General features: G+C 45.4%; 2 protein-coding genes across 19 annotated transcripts in view; one reads left to right on the top strand and one right to left on the bottom strand.

The window, feature by feature from the left end:
* Window positions 1-17432, bottom strand: part of ELMO1 (engulfment and cell motility 1) — a 491925-nt gene extending 474493 nt beyond the window's left edge. For 2 of the 6 annotated variants that reach the window (XM_032483693.1, XM_032483692.1), the window contains exons 1-2: window positions 16938-17075; window positions 14426-14604 (exon numbers count right to left, since the gene is read on the bottom strand). In XM_032483693.1, the coding sequence (XP_032339584.1) occupies window positions 14426-14497 (72 nt within the window). In that variant the 5' untranslated portion in view covers window positions 14498-14604; window positions 16938-17075. Of the gene's footprint in view, window positions 1-14178; window positions 14345-14425; window positions 14605-16251; window positions 16340-16937; window positions 17076-17129 lie in introns of those variants that run through there. The other 4 variants (XM_032483698.1, XM_032483695.1, XM_032483694.1 and 1 more) reach the window with 4 other exon arrangements.
* Window positions 17433-17689: 257 nt separating this feature from the next.
* The window catches only part of GPR141 (G protein-coupled receptor 141), a 169632-nt gene continuing 163129 nt past the window's right edge, over window positions 17690-24192 (top strand). For all 13 annotated transcript variants that reach the window (XM_014565053.2, XM_032483705.1, XM_032483702.1 and 10 more), the window contains exon 1: window positions 17690-18062. Coding sequence is in view for 7 of the 13 variants with exons in the window: in XM_032483714.1 (XP_032339605.1) it covers window positions 17882-18062 (181 nt within the window). In the remaining 6 variants the exon portion in view is untranslated. The remainder of the gene's footprint in view (window positions 18063-24192) is intronic.

Raw genomic sequence — 24192 nt, 5'->3', positions numbered from 1 at the left:
TTGTGTTTGCAAAACATCCGAGTCAAAACTGTTCATTTCCAACTTGTCTCCCTCCCACCCACTTCTCTCAGTGATTCCATGGCCAACCTGGGGGTCTCAAGGCTACACGATGGAATACAGTTGCCTCTGTTAACAGTCAGACGTTGGAAAGGAAGGGACCAGCATAAATTAACCAACTCAATGGGCAATCGCAAATCTGTTAGTGATTTGTTTCAAACATCTCTTAACTCTTTCCCAGGAGTGCTAACAGAGAGAAGGGCTGACTGATCTTCAGTTTCACCATTCTCCCATCCTGCTGTTCTTTGAAAATGCCCCTTTGGGCATATTCCGTATGCCAGGCAGGGTACAGAGGATGCAAAGATGAATATGGTACCCTCATTACATTCAGGAGCTCCCAGGCCAACAGAGGACAGAAAAATAAACAAGCACAAATTGATGAGTTTTGTATTTCTTTTCCACCCAGATGCATGAATTAATTCCTTAACGAAGGACAATCAGTCAGAGGTCAGGAGGCTTTCTTAAGGAGACATTTAAGAGGGTATTAGGTTGTAAAGGATGAGCAATGGAGCTATAGGAAAGAATAAGCACCTAGAAGTCATCTGGGGACTCCCCAAAGAAGCTTCGTGACACATTTAGCACAGGAAGCTTTTGCATAAATACAGATTCCCAAACCTACCCAGACTCAGAATTTCCGGTGTTGAGGGCCCAGATTCTAACTTTTCTTAAGTGCTGAGGTGATTCTGAAGCAGCTGACTGATCCATGGGTTTTTGTTTGGGATCCATTGATTATGTCCAGCCCCCTTCCTCCACATTACACAGCTAAGAAACTGAGGCCACCGAGGTGGGGCACAGATTACAGTCAGTGTCAGCTCCGGGACCAAGACTCTGGCTTCTAGATCCTGAAATCCATGCCTGGACCACTGGAGCCCACAGAGGTCATGAGGTGCCGCAACCTCCATGAAGGACGACGTGGCCAGCAGCCACAGTGGCTGGTGCCAGCATCAGAGGATCAGCCTCCCTGTACTCGGGTGTGTCCATCACTGCTCCCTCCTCCCCCCGACGGAAGCAAGTCCCTCCCTGTCTATCACTGCTTCCCTGTCATCGAGTGTTTAAAGAATGAACTCATGAAGAAGTCCAGAAATGGGGCCCACAAACAGGACTCCCCACAGCAACAAAGAAGTCCTGAGAAGGTCATCAGACCCAGGGACCTCATTTTCTCTGAAGAGAGAAGAAGACCCAGGAATCAAGCTCTTGTAGTAGACAACACAGTGAACTTGAAATTTAAATCATCATGCAAGGAAGAGAAAATGTCATGAAATTTTTCTGTCAATATAACCTATTCTAATGAAATGGCATTCTTTTTCCCACAAAAGTTAAAATCCAGCAAACGTTTCAGAGTCGGCAGCACGCCTGACGGACGTGGGAAGGTGGTCAGGGATGGTGTATCTTGCGAGTTCACTTGCGACTCCTAATTCCATCCCTTCTAACCAACCGATGCCCTTGAACATACAGTTTTGGAAGGAAGGTTCAAAAAGTGTATATCCTTTCCCATCGGTAGCACAGCTGCTGGGGCCAAAGAACTGTGCTCCTTGGCGACGCTTCATTTTACCATGACACCACGTGGACACCATTTCCACTTATACAGGAGGAAAGGGAAGCTATGGGAGCTTAATGAATTTGTCCACAGCAAGTAGAAAATGAGTGATTTCAAACCCCATCTGTGTAGCTGCGGAGATCCTGCCTCTGTCCCTCTCCCAAGGCAGCTCAGCTAAGTGTCTAGGGGGAGCGAGGGCGTCCGGACTCCAGCCAGCCAAGGGCTCTACTTAAGCACCTTCCACTGTGGCACGGTCCCCACGTGGACGGCAGAGTCAATGCAGCGATCAGAATAGTTGGATATGCACAGACCTATGGCATTGGCTAGTTAATCGTGGTGTTTCTAGAAATGAAATAGATAGAAAGCTCACTAAATCCTTCCTGGGTCTACAAGCAGAAAAGTTCTAGGTCAAGTGAACCAAAGTCTAACCTGAGCCATAAAAACAGTCACGGCTCCTCCATCACCTCCCTGACTTAAACCAGTTTATAAACCCCAAAATCCCTTAAATGAAGGGGAGGTTGGGTCCCCTTGAGGAAGGACTCTGGTACATTACCCAAAATACATACTGTTAATCTTTCTCCCAGCCTTCCCCCAAAGGGAAGGAGACTGTACATTGGGCAAAAGGAAATAATCAGGCCTTTGACGGGTTATTGATCGCTGACTCTAAACTGACACTAATTCCAGGAGACCCAAACGTCACTGGTGGCCCACCAGTCAGAGTAGGTACTTATAGAATTCAGGTGATCAGTGGAGTTTTAGCTCAGCTCCATCTCTCGGGGGGTCCCCCAAACTCATCCTGTGGTGGTGATTTTCCTGGCTCCAGAATGCATAATCAGAATAGACACGCTCAGCAGCTGGCAGCATCCCCATGCTGGGAAAGCAAGGAGATGCTTGGTTATTTAACTGAAGGAGAAAAGGTCCATGGAAGGTCTGAGAATGTGGCTCCAAAGGCCTAAATATGCTCCACTTTCAGAGTGAACTCAGCACACTTAAGTTTGAGATTTAGTCTGTGTGCGCTGTTTGGGCTTAAAAGAAATGGGCCCAGTTCAGCACTTGAACATCAGGATAAATCGTTCCAGCAATGAAGAGCCATGACACCTATCAAGTTTCAATTGCTAGCTGAAACCCTTGATGGCTGCTAGAAAATTATGTGCAATTTTAGCCTAGAAACATAAATTATCAAGGCTACGGTGCTCTCAGAGTGTAATAAATGACATGTAGGTAACCACAGACGTGGTAAGGATCCCAAGCTCAGGATGTGTCATGAATGCTTGGTCGCCCACAGGCCCTGGGAGGAAGAAAGTAAGAAACATATTCTCCAGATTCAACACTGGCTGAACCATGGATGGAGGCGCAGAGGGGGTAGCAGTTTCAGGGTGTAAGCCAAGAAATGTTTTCTACATTCTTCCAAGTTATGCTCTCCTAATATCTCTGCCCCATAGGCTGTTTGGACAAGGGGAGAATTACAAGCAGACCACGAGTTATAAATACTTCTGCAGACAGTAATGTGATGACACTATGTTGGTGTTCTCTGGGACAGTCACTCCAGGCAGAGCAGATTTGGGTGCAGTGGGATGAGTGAAGCAGTAACCACCGCCACCACAGGATTAGGGCCCTGCAAAGCCAGCGGCCGTGGGCCTCCCCACATCTGACATCTGGTCCAGCCCACGCCTCCGTCACAGTGACCTCAGGCAGGGCTGGTCTTCAGCAAAACTTGAGTGCAGAGAGAGTGACTTCCAGGCATCCCTGAACCGGGTGTCCCTGGGGCCCTGACTCAGGGACGAAGAAGCCATTTTAAAGGGCTTTTCCAAAAGGACGCAGCGCTCAAGTACAGGTATAACAGTGCCTCTTCCTGCAAACACGGGCTGAGCACCTGTGACGGGGTCAGCGCTGGGCACGTCTCCCCTCGGGACCTCCAGTCTACTCAGGAACAAAGACAAGTCACAGAGTGCAAAGAAGGACAGTAATAAATGCCAGCACAGAGACACACTGTGTCCGGGGAAGGGATACCAGAAAATCAAGGAAGGCTCCCAGAGGAGGTGACTACTGAGTTGGGTGGTGACCAGGGGGAGCTGTGGGTTCAGGGCGCTTCACTCTCTCTTCTCGCCACCCAAATGCTTGATGGCTTTTCTGTGACTTGTTTTCTGCCCTCAGTTTGCCCTTAATATTCATTTCAACCTGATTTCACCTGAAAAGGAACTCTGGGCTCTTACATTCACCAGGAAACAGCCATGAGCCCTCTCTTTCCCTCACGATGGGTTTCTGAGCAGAATTTTGAGAGGGCACCAGAGAATGGGGGAGGTAAAGGAAATGCCCCCCAAAGCAACCCTCCTGGTATCCCTGGCCCTTTCTGTCCCTGGACACAAGCCCACACTGTGGTAACTATGCACTGGCTCTCCCTGGACAGTGCGCTTGGTCTCCTGCTCCAGACAGCGAGTTAACGAATCCATGGAAGTGCTTCTCACCCTCTTCTCATCCCGCCAGGCTTCCCCAGCCCCTCCCTGCCTCACAGCCTCATGCAGGACTTATATAAAAAGATTCTTATTAAATGGTGATAAAATGAAAAGTAAAATATCAGAGACAGAGGGAGTCAGCCACAGATCTGAGAAAACAGCTGCATGTGCAAGGATTCGGAAATGAATGAGAAGAAACTCAAAGGATTTAGAATACATTTCAGGTGCACTGGAAGAAAATCCCGCCGGTAACAGAAGAACAGGTCCAAGTCAAAACCCAGGCAATAAAGAGGTTCCATCCTCTATTGGCGGCCTGATGATGTTTTACCTTGGGGTTTATAATTCTTTTTCCACTCCTTGGAACTTTCTAGGACGATGCTTCTCAAAGTGGAGTCGGGACCACTTGCATCAGAATCACCTGAAGGACTTGTTAAAATGCAGTTTCTGGGTCCCCAGCGATCCTTAGGCCTTTTGAAGTCTGTGAACCACAGAACTGAGTCCTTTATTATTCTTAAATGGTTGCAATACCCATGCTAAATCACTCAGTGAAATTGCTATTTAAAATCTGAAGGAGACACTAGTGGCTCAATTGATTCTTTTAGAAATCGTTAAGATTCTGAAAGTAGTAAAAGTACAGTCACATTGTGACCGATTTTAAATGATGTAAAAGTTACACACTGAAGTCAGAAAGATCTTTGCTACATGTGATCACATCACTCTCTCGGGTAAAACACTTCAGTGATTTTCCACTGTGCTTTTGATAAAAGCCCACGATCCCAGGGAGCCTCCTCCCACGTCTCATCCAGGCCTGGCGTGTTCCCTGACAGGCATGCTGGTCTTCAGTTTCTTCCACATCCAAGCCCGCCCTTCACATGACCTTCACATATGCTAGCCATCCGCAGGGACTCTTCTTTACCCAGTAAAATCCCTTCTTCCTCTTCCCAGATCTCCCTGACTGTATTAATCCCCCTGCCGTAGGCCCTTCCAGCATCAGCCCCTTTCCCCGAACGCCCTTGGCATTTTAAATGTCACAATTATTTGTGTGATCCTTTGATTAATGTGCATTTCCCCCACTAGTGTCTAAGCAGCCCATGACATCAGCCACAGGTCTATTTGTTTTCACTAGGAAGGAGACTCACCATTGTTTATACATCACCCAGCACACCCATGGTACATAGCAGGTGCTCAATAAATATTTGTGGATGAACAAATGAATTAAAGAGTATTTCAAAAGCAAACAGTGGAGGCAAATGCAGATCCACAGTAGCCACCAAGAATTTAAAATACACTCTGGTCTTTCTCCTTAAAAGTTGAAGGTTCCAGAGTCTAAAGCCTTGTGGCAGTTTCCCCTCCCTTGTATGTGTTACTAGATACCTTCTTTTGCATTTATCACTTCAAATGGATGAGCCTAATGCAATTCCTGGATTTTGACAGAAGAGTGAAATTCAACATTAAAAACTGCTATGACGCCATTTCTCTGGGCCACGTGTTGATCTGGTTATGAAAAATTACCCTAAAGCCTGTTTATTGTCTGAAAGACATATGTTGAAATAAAAACAGACCTAGGGTTTTCATGATGGCTTACTTCTTACATTTTTGTACACCCTCGTGCGTCTTATTCTCAGCTCCAGGCGCCTATTCTCAGACTGTTTCCCAGCACTTTCAAATGCTAGAATTGTTAGCAGCATATTTGAATGATTTCAAATGGCCCTAAACAAGTCAGCAATAATTACAACACAATTTCTACTTCAGTGGAAACATGTTTTAGGGGTATAAACATGAATCCACCATTCCTACCCTCTTTTCTCTGCCATTTTGCCAGCAATTGGCCCAGGCTCAGGCAATGAATCCTTTGCTGCCCTGACTGTGCTCTTTTCCAGGCTTCTGAAACAAAGCTCTCACAGCAAATCGTTCCTCATCCTTCACCAAGGAGCAGGACCGCTCAACACAAATGTTCCAATGTAATGGGTGCAACTGAGGCAAAAATGAATTGGACATATCGATGGAGACTTGGCAGCAAGAAAGTGTAGCGTCTGGTGAGCAGTAGAAAATTCCTGGTTTTCAAAAGAAGAGTGAAATTCTACATTACAACTGCTATTATGCCATTTCTCTGGGCTTTACAGTGATCTGGGCAGCCAGCCTCCCTGACACATACATTTCCTCATCTGTAAAATGGGTACAAGGTGAATTAATATGTTTGAATCACTGTTAACCTGACATATATTTTGTTGTGGATATAATTCTCCAGCAACTTACTCTAAATCTATACTTCACCATATAAATCCTTCTTACGGGTCTTTAAACATTTATTTAACACTGGGTCCTATTTAAAGTTCTACACAAATCCTAATAGTAGGAAGGCACTGCCACACAACTGACAATCCAGCAGCTCGACAATCCATACTTATCACCCTACCTGGGAGAAGAGAGAGGGACTGGAAGTCCTATTCTACACTGCAGAGAGTGTGTAATTTGTCAGGTGCCGAACGAGAGTTAATCATAGTGATTAGGTAAGTGACTTTCATGACTATGGTGTGGTGTGGGGACTGTCCTTCTCAAAGCCCAAGTTTGGAGAAGCCATTTCCATTTGGCACATTTCTCTTCCACACCCACACTTCAAGCAGTCTACACTGAGGTCTATTTTTTTTTCCAGCCCACTCCATAAAAGCCATTACCAAGTGACGAGGACATGAGCTACTGCTTAATGAGCTGGTGAGCCTGTCAGCGAGTTGCTGCCTTCCTGAAGGAACATAAAGTAGAAAAGGCTTCCAAGCACACTGGCAGTGGCCAGAGAGAATGAGTGGAAATAGAAACAGGTGGCTTCTGCTTAGACGACCATAAAATGAACTGTCCAACCTGGGACGCTTTTGAAAGGGAAAGTTGGTGCAATTAATCATGCCGGGACAACGAATCGAGCTATACTGGGTCTGTACACTCGGGACTACAGACATCCTACGTTTATTTGTCTATTTTTTTTATCTCCAGAATATTTTCTAATCTCGTTTACAGGCTCAGATTAAACAAGAAAAATGAACACTTTACTACCACCCACCTGCCAATGAACATTTCCACATTCCCCTACTTTTGGGAGGTTCCAAATGATTCAGAAAAGGACATTTACAAAGTGCTATTGGAACCACTGAGCTAAGTCCTGGACATGCAACATAACCACATGAGACCCAGTTCAACTGAATCAAATGCTCCTCCACTATTGCTCCACAAACTGGGGGTTTCTGACCGGGCTCCAGTCCACACTGGACAAGTGCTAACAGCTCCCAGGAGGGTGGATTCAAGGAAAGGGAAAGACTCCCAATTAGCAACCTCCATTTTCTCTACTCGAAGTAAAATAATAATAAAATAAGACAGTAAAAGCCCAGGTAAGTTGTCAGTGAATGGGGAGGGGGGTGGAGATCTATTTACGAGAGCCTTTATTTGAGGACCCCACTTCGCTAACATGATCCATTACATAACGTCAGTTCTTTTAATTCACTATGGATGGTAGTTTTCCCTGACCTGTATTTCAGCAGTTTACTTCTCCTGTACTCTTGAAGAAAACATACATAAATCAAACAGTCTAATAAAGATTTTAGGAGTAATTCCCCAAGCTACTTAAAGAAGATAAAATAATAAATGTATGTCTTTAAATTATTTTACCAAGATATTTGAATTTAAAAATGAATCAAAACTACTGAATTAATACTAATAGCATCCACAATAATAGCAAATCCAACCCAATGCCTTTGAGGTGCCTACTTTACAATTATTATTATATTTAATTACCTCAGCAACCCTAAGAGGTAGAGACTTACGTTATACCCATTTGAAAGATGTAAAAACTGATGCTGAGAAAGGTAATCAACTTAAACCAAATCAACCAGCCAAGAGAATAAAAAAGATACTTGGACCCTCAACCAACAAGTATGTATTTATTTAGCTTTAAACCTCAAAGACTCCTATGTTTCCCTTTTTCTCCCAAATCCCATCAGTCACCAACTCCTTTATTTTCATCAAAGTCAATATCCTTTCCTTCTGGCTTGAATCCAGTTGGTGGGGGTTGCTGGCCTCTAGAAGTTGTCTCTTTAAAGAAACTGGATTGGCCCACTACTCAGACTTGAAGGTGGGGACAGAGAGACTGATCTGTTTTCAAGTTGCTTTGACACAGCAAGCGCACTGCTTTATTTATTCATTTGACCAGGATTGCATGTTTATTCAGGTAGGCCTAGAAGGAAGGGGCTTCCAGCTTCCATCTTTCTTCGGCACCTTCCTCCTGCTGTATCATCTAATTTATCTTCCATGTGGCCTTGGGAGTTATATTTCTCATTGAATTCCAACTGTATCTTCTCCTTGCCTAAAATCCTTTGGTATTCCTTTCCCCCTACTCCAAATGCCCAGCTCCTGTTACAGCTGACCCAAATCCTCTTCCAAACTTTCTCCCCTCTACCCAGATGGCTGTATTCCCTGGACAAGTCAGGTTCTTTCTTTTAACGCTCAGCTTTCCATATCCTTCTCAAAGTCACTTCATTGTGAATTCCTTCCTCTGTGATCTGCATACACTCTGAACACACATTTATCACACTCTATTATGACTCTCTATTGATAGATCTGTCTCCCATACAGCCCCCCCTCCCTACACTGTTCACATGAAGTGGGTCTTATAATGCCCAGCAAGAGTCTTGACTACAGGACAAAATGTGATCAAAATGGCTGCCCAATGAATGAATGAATGAGTGCAGTATTATGGCAGGTGCTTTAAGCACAGTATATTTCAGTTTAAAAATATTTATACACATTTTAATTATAAGCCACACACTTATTTTATCAACATACTGCAATTAATAAATAGATCTGTATTGTGCTTCTCTCATATTAATCCAGGCAAATGTTTCTCAAAACTCTCAACTGAAGAATAGATGGTAATTGAGTAAGTAGTTCTAAGGAGTTGAAGTCACTTCCTGGTAGTAAAGTAAGTCTAAGGATGATAGAAAACATATTCATTTTTTGATAAAAGTTTTGATTTAATGTGATTTATACTGACTTGCTATTAAAGTGACAGGCACTGGAGAAAACAGGATTTAGCAGGTGATATAATAGTTTCTTTGCTCCTAAAGCTCTTTCAATATTAGAAGAGCTGCATGGATGAGCGTGTATGTGTGTTTCTCTCTAAAACACACACAGATATACACAACACATCAACTATTTTGTGTATCAAAGAATCAGTCCTATTCTTCCAAATCTAAATCTTTGAATACTTGGTCACTTTTACGCAGTGGCCCACAGTTGGAATAACTGGGGCACGAGGTCCTCTATAAAAATGCTATGAAAATGATGGGGCGGAGCAGCGGTGGGGGTGGGCAGGAGTCAAGTGAAAACCAGCCTTACTGAGTGTTACTGGAATTCACTCTTCACTGGGCCAAAAATACGCAATCTAACCGAAGTCCCTCTACTGGCTCTTCCTCCCAAGCCACATGCCTTCTGGGGGCCAAGGGCAAAGCTAGCTGTGGCTCTGCATTTGGATTAAGGAGCCTGAAAACAGAAAAAAAAAATTATTTTGAAATGCATTACCCTTCGAAATTAAGGGTAATTGTGTGTAGCAGCCTGGAAAATATAGCTCATCCAGGACTGCTCAGCCACAGAAGCCCACAGCACAAAACGCTGGCTTTCTGAATGTAATCGCAAACTAAGAAAAAAAAAGGCACAAAGGGCGGAAGGAAGGGTGGAGGTTTGCTATAGGGCTGTGACTTATAAGAAGGAGGCTGCCTGGAGGAAACACAGCCAGTACACAAACCGGCAGCATTTCTACATGGCTTAAGCCGCTAGATGCTGCACTGCTCCAGCAGCCGAGCAGTGAAGGTAAATAAAAGGCTGACAGATAATTACATAAGAAAACAAATGTGGCAAGATTAGGATAGAAATCTAATGGACGCAGTGGAAAAGGACCCCACGTACGGCAGTACCTTAAAGTAACGCCCTGGTCACACTAATGGAACATCAATATCTATTACTATATCCATTACACTAGCCAAAGGTGTATTTTACAAGCGGAGGAGGCATGTCACCCCTTTAACTCATTCCCACACAGACATTTCCTTCATCTTGTGACAGAGCCCTCGGAACGAGCCCACCTGAGCTTGGTGACCACCTTCCTCGTTTCATCGATCTTATTCCCATTATGTGGAGGTTACAGTCAATGCAGTAACCAGTGGCCAGAATCCAAGACCCTGTGAGGAAACCAAGACGTTCAAATCACTAGCGACAGTTTTTTTCAGCCAGAGGGTGCCAGGAAGAAACATGCCCGATATTCAGACTAGAAACCAATTTGGGATAGGAAGACAATTGCAATTATGGGGGGAAAGGAAGCTAGAGAGGAAATCTGGAGAGCAAGAGGAAATAAATGAACATAAAGGGTAAGACCACCCATCTCTGATTACACGACTTTAGGGTCAAAGGAATAGCCAGTATATAGAAAACTGGGGCACTTACAACTGCTGTCAAGATAAACCACAAGGTCCTACTGTACAGCACAGGGAACTATATTCAATACCTTATAATGGCCTATAATGAAAAGGAATGTGAAAAGGAATATATATATATATATTATATGTATATATATATATATGTATAAATGAATTGCTACGCTGTACATCAGAAATTAACACAGTATATACTGACTACACTTCAATTTAAAAACGTCTGATCTGTCTGATAGCGCACAATTGGATTAATTTATGCAAGAAAACAAAACATTGGCTCTTAATAGGGAAAGAGGGGTTGGCAATTGGCAACGCTTAGAGATACTTTTGGTGGTCACAGCTGGGTGCTGCGACTGGCATCTGCTGGGTCGGAGAAGCTAGTAAACATCCCACAATGCACAGGGCAGCCCCCACATCAAAGGATTATCTAGCCTCAAGTATCAACAGTGCTGAGGTTGAGACTGTCTGATATAAGGGTTAACAGAGAATGGGCAGTAGTCTGCAGGTAGAGAAAGAAGAGAATCAGTAGCATCTGCATCACCCAAGGGAGAACCCATTCTGGTTAAAGACTCCAGCCTCTGGTTCCCTTAATTGGTATTAACCTACGGGGCAGGACAACCAGCAAAAATCATAACTAGGTGGAAAATACTCTGTTAAATGTATTCCCTCCCTGCAATTAGTCCCCCCCACCACCACCACCAGTTGGTCCCATGCTTTTGCTTTACCCATGACTCATCCACAGAGAAAAGAAAAATGCTGGCTAAAGAATTTGTCTATTCCTCTTAGCAAACATTGGTCTCATTTTTGAATAATGGATTGCACTCTGGTGTATATGCTTCAATTATCAGAGCTCAGGTGACGGGCAGATCCTGAGAGAAGGATCACTGACTCCCAGGACTAAAGAGGTCAGCTTTGGGATGTGATATCCAAAAGGAGGCACTAACTCTGAAAAACTTGCCCTCAGGGGTGGCAGGCACATCGCTAGGTGCCATGGCAACCCAGGGCATATCCATCAGAACCCAGGGCACTTCTACCATCAGACAAGAGTGAAGGGCCCCCTGGATGCTCTACAGTATAGCCCAGCGTGGGGGTCCTGGCCTCAGACCAGGCTAGTCTAAGAGAACCGACAAGAAGAAGAAGTAATCAACACAGACATCGTGGGGCATGGGAAAGAACCGGCAGTGGAAAAAGAGTCACAACAGCTGGATGTAGGCTCAGGTCTACTCTCCAAATACGCCAGCGACATTTCATTTCTCCAAGCCACATCTATAAAGTGGGGCAACAATACGAGACTGGATATTCCCCATCATTTCCAAAGCAGCATTCCAGGAGGAAGCCAGTCAGCTGTCCAAACAAGGAGGAAAATGTTGCGTGGAACCTGTGACTCAAAGCCCAATGGAGAAACACTCATTCAGGGCTGACTTTATCCTGGTGCCCTCAAACCACTGCTCCTCATCCAGCAAGGACAACCCACCCGACCAATACACATAGCAGACCTGGAGTCCAGCAAGTAGTACATTTTCCAGTGTTTTCTACTGAGACAAGCTTCATTTGCCAGCATTAACTGTTAGAACTAAAACGGCCAAGACTATAGCTTCAATTCCTAAAACTGAGGTTCCAATAATAATCTTGCTCAGATTCTGGAAATCAGTGTTTGCGGGGGCCTAGAACACTGACTAGTGCATCATCTCCTTCTATTTATACATGTGACTAATTTCTCCACTCAGCACTATGCCAGGTTGCTACTTGGCTGATGCTGTTTGAGGAGCTAGCATTCCTTCTCGCACGTGGATTCCTAAGGGGTACTTGGCTGTTCACCTCACCTTAGCCCCATGACAAAATCCTGCTCAAACTGACCTGCACTTATCCTGTGAAAGTTCAGGAAACATAGTACTAAGTTGCAAGTTAATCGTGGATCATAAGAGTGATTTGAGGGCTCTGGTTCTGGCTACCACGCAGAAGTCCCAGTTGCTAACAGACAACCTAAACCATCCAGAGAACTGAAAACTGCAACCCATGTGTGCACTGTGCTTGCAGGCTGGCTTTGAGATACCTAAAAATGCTGTGCTAGGTGTATTCAAAGGTTTTCCTGGGCCACCCAAATTTCACGGGAGCCACATTCTGTCCCCTGGGTGGCAGATCTTCAAAATCATGACATTTTGGACAGTGCTGAAGTTCTTAACCTTTCTTCTTTGGTAGGCCAGTCCCAAGCCCTGGTCAGCTAAGAAGCTTAATCTAATTACATATCACAGCAGTGTGGCTGCCACCAGAAGAGATTATTACTGTCTTTGCAAACCTCCGAAAGTAATTAAAATCATGGATACGGGGGACTGTGAGGCAGAAAATATGAAAGGAAAAGTTCCACGGAGCAAAGTTCCAAAGAGCTCAAAAGGCTAAAGACCTCAAAACCACTAAACTAAAACCTAGCCAGGAAAGAGTATTTTCAGTTATTTTTTTCTGAGTAAAGTTAAAGAGTTATTGCCGATAATCTGCTGCCTCTCCATATCACTAGCCTGAGAAACTTACACTCGGATCTCCAGCTTCGCCAAGATGGCAGCGTCAGGGCCGAGCAGACCATCAAGTTCTACAAACAGCAGTATTTTAAAAGTTAGGTCAATGGCTGATGCTATTACTGCATCTGATTCAACATTTGGAAATAGCATCTTTTGCAGGAGACTAAACCAATAGCATTTTGTAAGGGTAGGGGTGGGTGCCCTCAAAGTCTGACCCTCCAAACCACTTCCATCAGAAACCCCGGCATAAAGTTTAAAGTGTACACTCCTAGGGCCTCCAGAATTATTAAAACAGACTTTTATTCATCACAACCCACATTAAGCCATACATTTGACAATAAGATTTGGTGTCTGTTTGGTAAAACACTCTTTTTCACTGTACTCTCTTCTATTTCATGTTTTCAGCTGCTAGTCTGAACCTAACAAATCGATACCATGACCCATTCCTGGTTGCAACCCTAAGCTTCAAAAACACCAGACTAGTTGACTAAAGAAGCAGAACTGGAGTTGCATAGCTAGTAGCAAACACTTGACGCTTTGTGATGTCGAGAGGGTTTAGTAATTCCCCACCTTTTCTTAGTTCAACAGAGGGAACGTCTTATAAGCCAAACTATCCACTTGGTTGGTTTCAGGCATTAAAGAGTGGCTTCAGACTTCAGTTACAAACCTTAAGGGTACCCACAGTCTTAGTTCTGGGCAGGAAATGTCCTCCATGGGAATGATTACCTCTAAACCTTCAGGGTTAAGAAAGATGGTAATGTCAGCAAAGTGTGTGCTCAGAGCCCCTAGGCACGCCCCCAGCCACATCCTCTCTACAAGGGCTTCAAAGCACTCCCTTTTTCCACCTCTCCCCACCCATTCACACCAAACACCCAAAGGGGGTAAATTAATTTAATATACTCAAATATTGCCCTATCCCAATACTGTAATTTAATAAATGTTTGTGATTCAGCAGGACTATAGAAGCCCCTACTGTTTTCTCTCATTTTTTTTCTCCTGGGCATTTCTCATCCCTCTTCTCCCCAGTATTTGCCACCCAGCTCCTTTCTGTCTCCCTCTCCTTCCTCCCTTACCTCCTCTCCTCCTCTGCCTTCACTCTTATCTGCTGGGAGAGTGGAATGGGATACAGTGGAAGTCTCTCTACTCACAGCAATGCCCGTCTTCCTAGAAGAGTATTTCTTCGGCTAACACACACTTTAAAAAGACATTCTCCAAGGAGAGTGATCTGGAGCAGTTATGCCTTATTAATAAATTGTACTGATTTTCCACTTTCCCAGGGAACTGCCTCTCAGTTCCTTTCTTCGGGCTGAAATTCTAAGAGAGTGAAAAAGGATGTGTAAGAAATGTGCCTGGGCTTGGGGAGAAGACAGAGAGGAAAAAGCAACAGACTGTTACCTGGGCTTCGTGCTGCTGATGCTGCAATATTTTACAGTATAGTTTCCTGGGGAGCCTCTCCCATAAAGGCATATCTTAATCAGTCAACAAGGATTTATTGAGCACCTCCTTTGTGGGAATCATCCCACGTTCTGGATGTATAAACAAGACAAGTTTCTGACCTTCGTGGAACTTCCATTCTAATGGGAGAGATAGACAATAATCAAATAAACAAATGAATGTATAATGCCGGGGGGTAATAAGTTTTAAAAGGAAAAACTAAGTGACTTAAGAGGACCAGGGAGTGTGGCTGGTTGTTATTTTATATGAGGTAGTCAGGGAAGTCTTCCTGTAAGCTGACTGGGCAGAGACCTGAAGGAAGCAAGAGAGTGAGCCATCTGGATAAGAGGGGAAAGCCCCTTTAGCAAAAAGAATAATATGTGCAAAGGCCCTGGGAGAGAATTTGGTGAAAAGGAAGAATGTAAGGCAGTGAGAGTGGCTATAGACAAGAAGGGCAGAGAGGTGAGACAAGGGAAGAGGGGAGGGGACGGATATGGCCATTAATAGGATCACCCATCCTGTAGCCCAGTGACTGCTCCAGGTCCTGAATTCCACCAGACTCAAGTCTGGGCCAGCCTCCTAGTCTGCCCCTCCCTGACACCTACCAAGCTTCTTCCCCAGTTCCCTTCCTGCCTAACACCATCCTCCCTGCAGAGTTCCAACACTCCAGGTCATTCCCTCACAATTTCTCCAAAGAACCACCAGTCCACCTCACTAAAAGCAAAACAAAACTGAGTAACCAATGCAGTAAGAAAGCAACATGCACATTTAAACACAGCCCTGAAGAGATAAGAAATGTACATGTAAAGAACAGGTTCAAAAAGTCAGCTATAAGAAAAAAAGTCTGCTACTTGAGGTCAGGGGATCTGACCTTCGAACTTAACAGTCCCCACTTCCGTAAACTGGGGGGTAATAAACCTTGAAACAACCTTGGGAAGGAGGTACGGAGGTGAGAGAATACGGAAAACCATGACCAGAGGAGGCCCTCAATAATGGCTTCCATCTACGTGAACCTGAGAGGTGTTAGGCCCCTCTAGTTCCCAAAGTTACCTTCAAAGTGTTAATAAATAAATACAGGTCATTAATTACTTTTATTTAATAGGCAAAACAACAACAGCAACTCGGAAATTCTTCCACTGCCCCAACCACACCACTCCCAAGTCACTGGGGGGCGGTAAATGGGGAACCAGCGGCTTCTGTCTCCAGAGGCTAAAACCCTTGCCATAGGTTCTCTGAAATCTTAAATACAATGAGCCAGGTCTGCATCATTTATGGCCAATGATGTTAGCGGGCCCAAGGACTGGCGCACAGGGCATCACAAAACATGCTCCGCGAGTCTCAGGAGCTGTCCGGGGCCACCAGAGTGGGGTCGCTACGGGGGACCAAGCCCTGCGGCTTTAGGTCAACGCAGGTCCCGCCGCCCACAACCCCTGCCCAGACATGCCAACTTCAAACAGTCCCTAGGCAGGAGAGGGTCACTCGGCGAGGAGGAGAGTCTAGGGCTCCAGAGCCCCTCGCGGTCACACAGACTCATACACAAACACACACACGCTCGCCACCCTCGCGCGCGCCCGCGACACCGCACGGACTTCCCAACCCGAAATACGCGCGCACCCCTGGGCCAGCTGAGTTCTGTATTTCCTCTTCCTCAAAGCTACTCTTGCGTTCTCAGCTACCCCTCTCTGCTCGGATTCCAGGACCCCCAAAGCTCGGCTGCCCTCGCTCCCTGAAAGCGCGCCCGGTGCGCCCCCTCTCTGATGCCGGGATCATCCATCGCAGCCCCTTACCTCCTTTCCTAGTCCCAGCCGGGACTTCGGCGTGTCCCCGGGAGGCGGGTATTTACTAACAGCCGCCTGGGTTGTTGGGCAGCTCCCCACTGCCCCAACCGCCCCCTCCAGTCCCTCCGGGCCCTCCTCCCCTCTAGCCTATCACCGCCCCCTCCCAGGAGCGCGCTCGCGGGGGATTCCCTCCCATCTGCGAGCGCCGGAGGAAAGCCGGCAGTTCGAGCCGCCAGTCCCTTCTCCCGCGCAGCCTCTCCGGTCTCCAAGCCCCCAGTTCCACACTCTCCCCGTCCCCAATCCCTCAGCGCCGGCAGCGCAGCCCTCGGTGGGCCCCCTTCCAGCCTGCCCTGGCCGAAACGTTTCCGCGGGTTGCCGGGCCCCGGGCCCTGGGCTCCATCCTCCGCGCTCCCCCTCCTCTTCCCTTCCCCCTCCCACCGCCCCCTCTGCCCTGACTTCCCCAACCGCGGAGTGCCGCGGAGTGCCTTGGCGCGCCCGCAGCCCTCACCCACAGAGCCCCGCGGCCACCTCCGCCCGCGCCGCGGCGCCCCCAGGGAGGAAACAAAAGTGTCTCCGCGGCGCCCAGAGTCCCCCGGAGCAGGACGCCTCCTCCTTGCCCCAGCCCCAGCTCCCGCCTCGGCCGCGCTGAGGTCAGCGAGTCAAGGCGCCGCGCCAGCCCAGGAAACTTTACGAACCTGCCCGGGGTCGCAGGACAGCGGTGGCGGCGGCGAGGGTTCCCAGCGATAAGAGCTCTGGAGACCCCGCGACCACTGACGGAGGGCCGGAGGGTCTGTCGCCCAGCTTGGTGCCCCGGCGGCGTGAGTGGCTCTGCCTCTATCCCTTGCCCATCCTCACCCGTTCTCGCTCGCCCGAGCACACGCACTTACACTCCCGGTCGGCCGGCTGCTGCGCCGCCGGCTGCCGCTGCTCTCACTTCCTCTTCCTTCCTCCTGCTGGCCAGAGACACATTTTGCATCTGCAAGGCATCCCGAGATCAGCCGCGAACTCTCCTCCCCAGCGGACGCTGCGGAGTGGCCGCCGTCGCCCCCCGGCACCTGCACCCGGACACGCGTGCTTGGCGCGTTCTCCTCCAGCCGGCGCTCTGGTGTCTCTGCCCACTGCTCTTTGCCGGGGGCAGTGGGGGTGCCCACGACTTTTTGAAGTCCCCCTACTTAAAAAAGAAGAAAATGTCAAACACCGTGCACGCCTCAGAACTGCTATAAATAATATGTGTACTGAGCATGACTTCTTGGATGAGCTCACACGAGGCGATTTGCAGGCACTAATTAACTCCAGCACCCTCATAGCGCCACCTCCGGGAGGCCGAGAGTGCGTGGCATCTTTTTATAAGCTTTCATTTTTGGCAGCTGGCTTGGAATTCTGAGGGGAAACTTCGGTGGGCTGTTCTAAAGCTACTTTAAGAGGCTGGTGTGTTTGTTTTGACGTTCCGCCTCGACTCTTGGACAGCGCGGCAAAAATAACAAGAGAACGTTTCCTCCTCCTCACAGTCACCTGTGCATTTACCAACTACTAGATTTATTTCTAATCAGTTATGCCAGGGACTCCCTAATTTTGCATAACTTGCTGAAAGCAGGATGTTCCACCTCCAGTTTGGTATTTAGAGTCTATTATTTAATTCATGCAACCTGTTCCAGTCCTTTTCAAAGCAGAAATCAAACACTTTAACTCGAAGAGTAGCTGCCAGGAGAGAAAAGACAATTGTTGGAAGGTTGCAGGAGAGACACCACAAATACCTACGCTGGCTCTACTAGAAGAGGCAAAGGCAGTTGCTATGCATTCCCTTCAAATCGGCAAAGGAGGTAAGTCAGGGGCAGGGAGGCATTAGAATGTAAGGTGAAAACAGAGCTCTTCCAGCCCCGAAGATTTCAGTTTTAACCCTGTGCAGACTGTCTATTAGCAATCACGAACCCTAAGCAGCTACTGAACACTTGAAATGTGGCTACTGCTGAGATGTTCTGTAAGGATAAGACAGACACTAGATTCCGTGTGAAAACCAGAATGTAAAATAACTTGTTAATAATTTCAGTGGTGATTACATCATTCAACAAATGGTGATAATTTAGATGTAATGACTCAATTGGGTTAATGTATTGGGTTAAAGAATAAATGTATAATATATAAACTAATTTAAACTAATTCCACAGGTTTCTTTTTACGTTTTTAATGTGACTGTTAGAAAAAGTAAGATTACATACGGGGTTCTCGTTAGTGGCTCACATTATATTTCTAATGAACAGCCCTGATCTGACCCCCTGTTAAATGCATAACCCCAGGAGGGAGGCAGTATTAGTGGCAGGAATACTTGGGTGCAGATCATTATAAACCAATAACTTAAAACAGGATGATTCCAGGAAAGTAATTTCACTTCTTTATTTCCTCATCTGTAAAACAGTAATGATACAATAATAACACTCAACAGGGCAGCTATCAAATGAGGTAATTTAATAAGCAGTCAGTAAATGGAGCCTTTACTAATGATGCTGAGACGCTTGTAATGATAAGTATGAATTTGATCCACAACTTTCCAGCTCAGGCATATGAAGGCCTTAACTTCAGTGCAGACACCACGGGTACTCAGTAAATGTTAGCTGTCATAATTGTTCCAAGAGCAGACAGGTAAATTCGTGTCCCCACCTTGCACAGCAATTAGACAAATCTACCTCCTGGAACCTTTGGTCCCAGCTCTGCCCTCTGCAGTTAACTTGGAGTAAGTCACATCGTTCTTACAGGAGATAACCTTTCAGATCATTGAAGATAGTCCTACAATTCTGTCTAAACCTTCTTTTCTGAGGATTAAACAGTCTCAGTTACTCTAACTCCTTTTCATTTGATATGGCTTCAAATCTCTCTGACCTCTTTTTAAAGGACATTTATCTCTGCTCTTAAAAAAAATAGTTGCCATTATAAATTAACTATCTAACCATTCAAAACAATTCACATAGCCTAAGCTCTCTTGTCAACTATTTTTCAGTTACATCTCACTGCTGATCCCAGTGCAAAGGGGGAAGACTGGAAATTCTTGTCTACATTATGGTTAGGACATGTCAGTGCTTATGAGGTTAGTCTTGGAAGCCAAAGTCTCTGGTCTCCCTTCTATAAGGCCCTTTGGGTTTAATTCAGGCATCCAGTATCTCCCCGTGTCTGCAGATTAGGTAACAACACCAGGGTCCTGGATGACACCCCACCAAGAAGCTCCCTCCGCCATGGTGGGGTTCAGCATTCTTTGGGTTTACCGGTTCATTCAGTTACCAATAACCCTCTTAACTGTGCACTTCCCAAGCCTTATGTTTCTAGTGTATTTGTAAAGATATCTTGGATGTGTCAAATGCCTTAGAGAAATCCACCTTCCCCCTGGGCTCAGCTGGTGGCCTGCGGTGGGCAGTCTGTGTAGACTAGGCAGTGGGGCGGTATCATGCAGAAGGACTCCATCTCTGGACTTGGTTGTTGGATATAGACTCCAGCATTGCCATTTACAACTCATGGGCTAAAACCATACTTGGGAGGAGTGAGTGAGGATTAAACGAGTTAACATGGGAAAGCTCTGAGACCAGGACCTGGCATGTAGAAACACTCACCAAGTGTGAGCTTAGCTATTATTATCTGCAACAGTTCTCTAATCAACAGGTAAGGGCAACGTCTCCTCCCTTTTCCCCCCTTTCAGTTTCTACCCACAGAGGAGGGAAAGAGCTAGTACCATAACTCTGATTTTATCTCATCTCCTGGTCAGAGCCTGGGCAGTTCAATCATCAGGTCATGCTGTGGTAGAGAGGGGCGCCATTTATAGCACAGATCAGAATCCAAGAGCCACCCATCACGAGTACTTGCAGTAAGTCCACCTAGGCGGGGCTAGACTCTCTGGAGAGGGGCCAGCCTCATCTACATCTCAAGCAGTTAGGAAAGTGGACTCAGGGTCTCTCCTGCTGGACCACCTATCTCAGTTTCAGGATGGCTAGGAGAAAAGGAAGCAGGGCAGATAGCTGGCTAACGAACAAAATTCACTGAAGCCTCAAGTCTAAACTGCTTCCCCCAACCATGCTTACAAGGCAGCTGGCGTTGTTGATGGAGGGAGAGGTATTTGGGCAAATTTCCCAGATTTAATACCTTGATCCTGAATTTCCCACATCTTCATTCTTCCTTGTGTTTACAGAACTCCAAGATAAGAGGGATGAGTGTCCAAATGTCACTATGAAACCCCAAATTTCAAAAATGATCTGTTATTTTAACCAATGATGACTCATGTTGATCAACTCTAAGTGCTCACAAATATTCATTTCTAATTCATTAAAAAAAAAACTTATTGGAATCCAAATGGGCCCTGTGCATTTAATAATGTATTTCATAATTTGCTTCAGAAGTCTGCCTCAAATCCGCCTCCACTTCCTTGATCTATAGCTTAAAGAATCTATTCTCTTTTCCTGTCTTAGAATCAGGCTCATGTTGGCTTGACTCCAGTCTTGAAACAGCTCTCGGGGTAGAGAGAGTGACCTCAGCTCCAGGAAGCTGCTGTATCAGAGATAACAAGGCCTGGGTAGCGGGCAGGCACTTGCAGTCCAGAGCCACTGGGGTCAGCCCTGGGACAAGCAGAGTGACAAGGAGGTCTGTCGTACAAGGGCCTTCCTTTTCTCCATCATTCGATAATTCAATGTGCACTGCGTGCCTTAAATGTGAGCTACTATGGGAGGAAAGGAGGCTGCAATGGTGAGCAGGAGAAACTTGGAGCGCCCCCTCCTGGAACTTCCAATCTAGTTAAGAAGACAGGCTTTAAATGAACGTAGTAACTGAAAGTTGCAGGAATATATGGAGGGAGGGATGCTGCTACCATCACCTGCAGCCTAGAGTGGAAACCTGAAGGCTGAGTGAATGTAAATTAGCTAGGACAAAGGAGGGGAAAGGAAGTGGCTGGAGTAACGGGGAGGGATTCTAGATCGAGAAAAGCAGTTTGTACAAAGGCCTGTAGAATACCAGTGCCGGCGAAAACTTTAAATTTCATTTGGTTGCAGTGTGAGAACATTAAAGTTGAATCTAAAAGCAGAGGTCAAAAGCCAAAATTTGGAAGCCGTTGGGAGTCAAATCACAGGTTTTGCACATGTTAAGGATAATGGGAAGGCACTGAAATTTTTTGCTTGGGAGGTTTATGTTTTGTTTTGTTTTCCGAGTGAAATATTTTAAGCAAGAGACTGTCACGGTTGTTTTTTTTTTATTTTAAAGATTCATCCTACTGAATAGAGAGTGGATTAAAGGGGAGACAGAAAGGCACACAGGAAGAACAGATAGGGAGTGATTGCAGTAGCCCAAGGCTGGAGGGGATGGGAGCTGAAGACACGCAAACTGAGGGGCTGGGAAGAGCTGGAGAAACTGAAATGTTACAAAGGATGTAGAGGGCATGTAGAATGGACAGTTGTTCATCCCAGTCATAGAAGCCCACAGACAAGCAATTTGCTTTTGCCTTGCTGCCTTGGCCTAAAGAAACCTGAACTTGACTGGCCTTCTTGTAGCCTTGTGTCCAACACGATGCTACCTGAAACCCTTGCTCCCAGGTCAAAGACAGGTTCAAGAAACGAAAAGGATGACTCTACTCTTGTTTGGCTACCGATCATTTCTGTGACACCATTGCTCTGGGCTTGTGTCCAGTATGTCCTCATTTCATAGTCATTATATTACTGACCAGTGGTGGACACCCACCAAAAATGTAAATGTTACTCCCTGCACGGGCTCCCTTCTGCTTCAGCTATCCCACCTTATTTTTAAACAAAACAAAACAAAATCCCTATGGACTTCCAAGTCATCCATTAACCAAATGCACTCTCCAGTTTGGATTTATGTTTAGTAGGACATTTATCAAGACTTTTCAGTGTCTACCACCCCTCACCCAAAGAATGACAGCCAAAGAAATAGCATTGATCAAGAGCTCAAAAATCTCTACAATGCTACAATAAACACTGACAAGAGGATTGACTCACCAGACTCATTGGAGCAAAATTTGCAAGTATTTAGATGTTCAGGTTTGGGAGTTTACAGATATGGAAAGAAATCCCAGCTCTGCTTCTTAATAGCCACGTGACGTTGAACAAATTATTATGTTTTTCTCTAGAATAGAATGGGGATGATGAACGATGATAGTTCTTTCAAACAATGCCTGGCACATAGTAAATGCTCAGTAAATGGAGCCAAGATCAATGTTAACCACTCTGCACTTGTAATGGTTATTCATCTCTTCCATAATGGTCAGGTAGAAGTACAATATTCTTTATTCTTTCTTTAAAAAATTTTAAAAGAAATATATATCATTTCTTTTAATTGTAAATAGTAAATGGAAAGTAAGCCTCTTCCTCTTCCTATCCCCAATCCTAGTCCCTAGAGTTCAACACACTTAATCATTTCTGTTTTTAATACTTTAGGTGATTAGTGCTATGGTTCTAATTGTTTATATAATTATTTCTTGGTTTAGCAACTTGATATAATATCTATTAGCTCCCTTCTATGGAAGATTTCTAAAACTTTGGCTTACCCCTCTTTCCCAATTCTTCTTATTTCTTGGATTGTAACATCACATTTTGTTGTTTCATTGCTGAATGGTCTGCCACTCTGATATTACCATTCAGGTCACTTCACTTTTCTCCCAGTCTTTTTATCCCTGTGAATCTCTATACTGTCCTCTAGGAAACTACCCCGGGTTCTGTCTTCCAGCTCATGAATTCAGTCTTTAGCCTTGTCCATTCCTCCCGTTTATTCAGTTTAGTTTTGATGATAAAATTTTTAATTTCCAGATTCTGTGATTGGCACTTTTTATAATTACCTTTGGTGGATGCTGAATGCATCACACAAAGCCTTCTCCCCTTCCCTTTCCAGGCCCTGCCCTCACTTCAGGACCAAGGTGCTCAGTTGTTCAGTCACCGCTCCCTCTCTTATCCCCTCAGGCTGCTGAGAATATTGGTGTTGATACCTCATGCCTGAGTACCTTTCCCTGAATTGCCTCCCTTGCTCAGTTCAGAACAGCTCTTCAAGATGCTCCAAGCTCCAGAGCCACAGGAGATCAGCTGAAATTTTAATTTTCTGTATATCTGTTCCAGTCTACTCTCCAAAACTCTGGTCACCTTTCTTTCTCCCTTTCTCCCATCTTTCCTATCTTTCCTTCCTTCCTTCCTTCCTTCCTTCCTTCCTTCCTTCCTTCCTTCCTTCCTCCCTTCCTTCCTTCCTTCCTTCCTTCCTCCCTTCCTCCCTTCCTCCCTTCCTCCCTTCCTCCCTTTTCTGGTGTGGCTACAAATTCTTCTTTTTCTTCCCAGAGGGTTGAGACTAGTGGAGGGGTAGATGTACATACTTATGACATTATATTCCCAGACTTAGTATTTCTTTTACATTTTCAATGTTTATTGCATTTATATTCTGCTACCTTCTTTCCTGACACTAAAATGAAAGTTTCTTTATGTATAATCTATTGGTTGATTCTAAAAATTGAAAAGCAGACTTTACACTATTGTGTTGTATATTATCACACACAGCAGCACCTAGAGAGAAGGACTATAATCCTGCATTACTAAGCCGGTCACCCCTGAAGAAGAAATGCATCAGGGGTCAAGATGGAACAGACTCTCTCTCCTGAATTCTGCTGGTTACCCCAAATTGGGATCTATTTTGGTTTACTTCATGGAGGCACCATGACTTTGTGTTTTTTTTCCCTCTTTGGAGTTTCAAATCGCCAAAGCATATTACAGTCTTCCATATCCTTTTACATGGAATCCACTCTACTCTTGAAGACGTTCTCCATGGAGCCTTCAGATTTTCTGTCCCAGTGTGATCTACTCCTTCACTGTTTTCCCAGGATTTCTTTTCATTACCCTTCAGTCATTTCCCCTGTTTCTTGAATACCTAATCTTCCACTTTCTAAGATTCTTTTTTTTCACTGAAATACATCAGTACATTTTTTTAAGA

The sequence above is a fragment of the Camelus ferus genome, chromosome 7 (assembly GCF_009834535.1).
Source record: "Camelus ferus isolate YT-003-E chromosome 7, BCGSAC_Cfer_1.0, whole genome shotgun sequence".
In the NCBI taxonomy this organism is placed as follows: Eukaryota; Metazoa; Chordata; class Mammalia; order Artiodactyla; family Camelidae; genus Camelus; species Camelus ferus.
The sequence above is the reverse complement of the archived record's forward strand: the minus strand, read 5'-3'. Positions and strand labels throughout refer to the sequence as shown.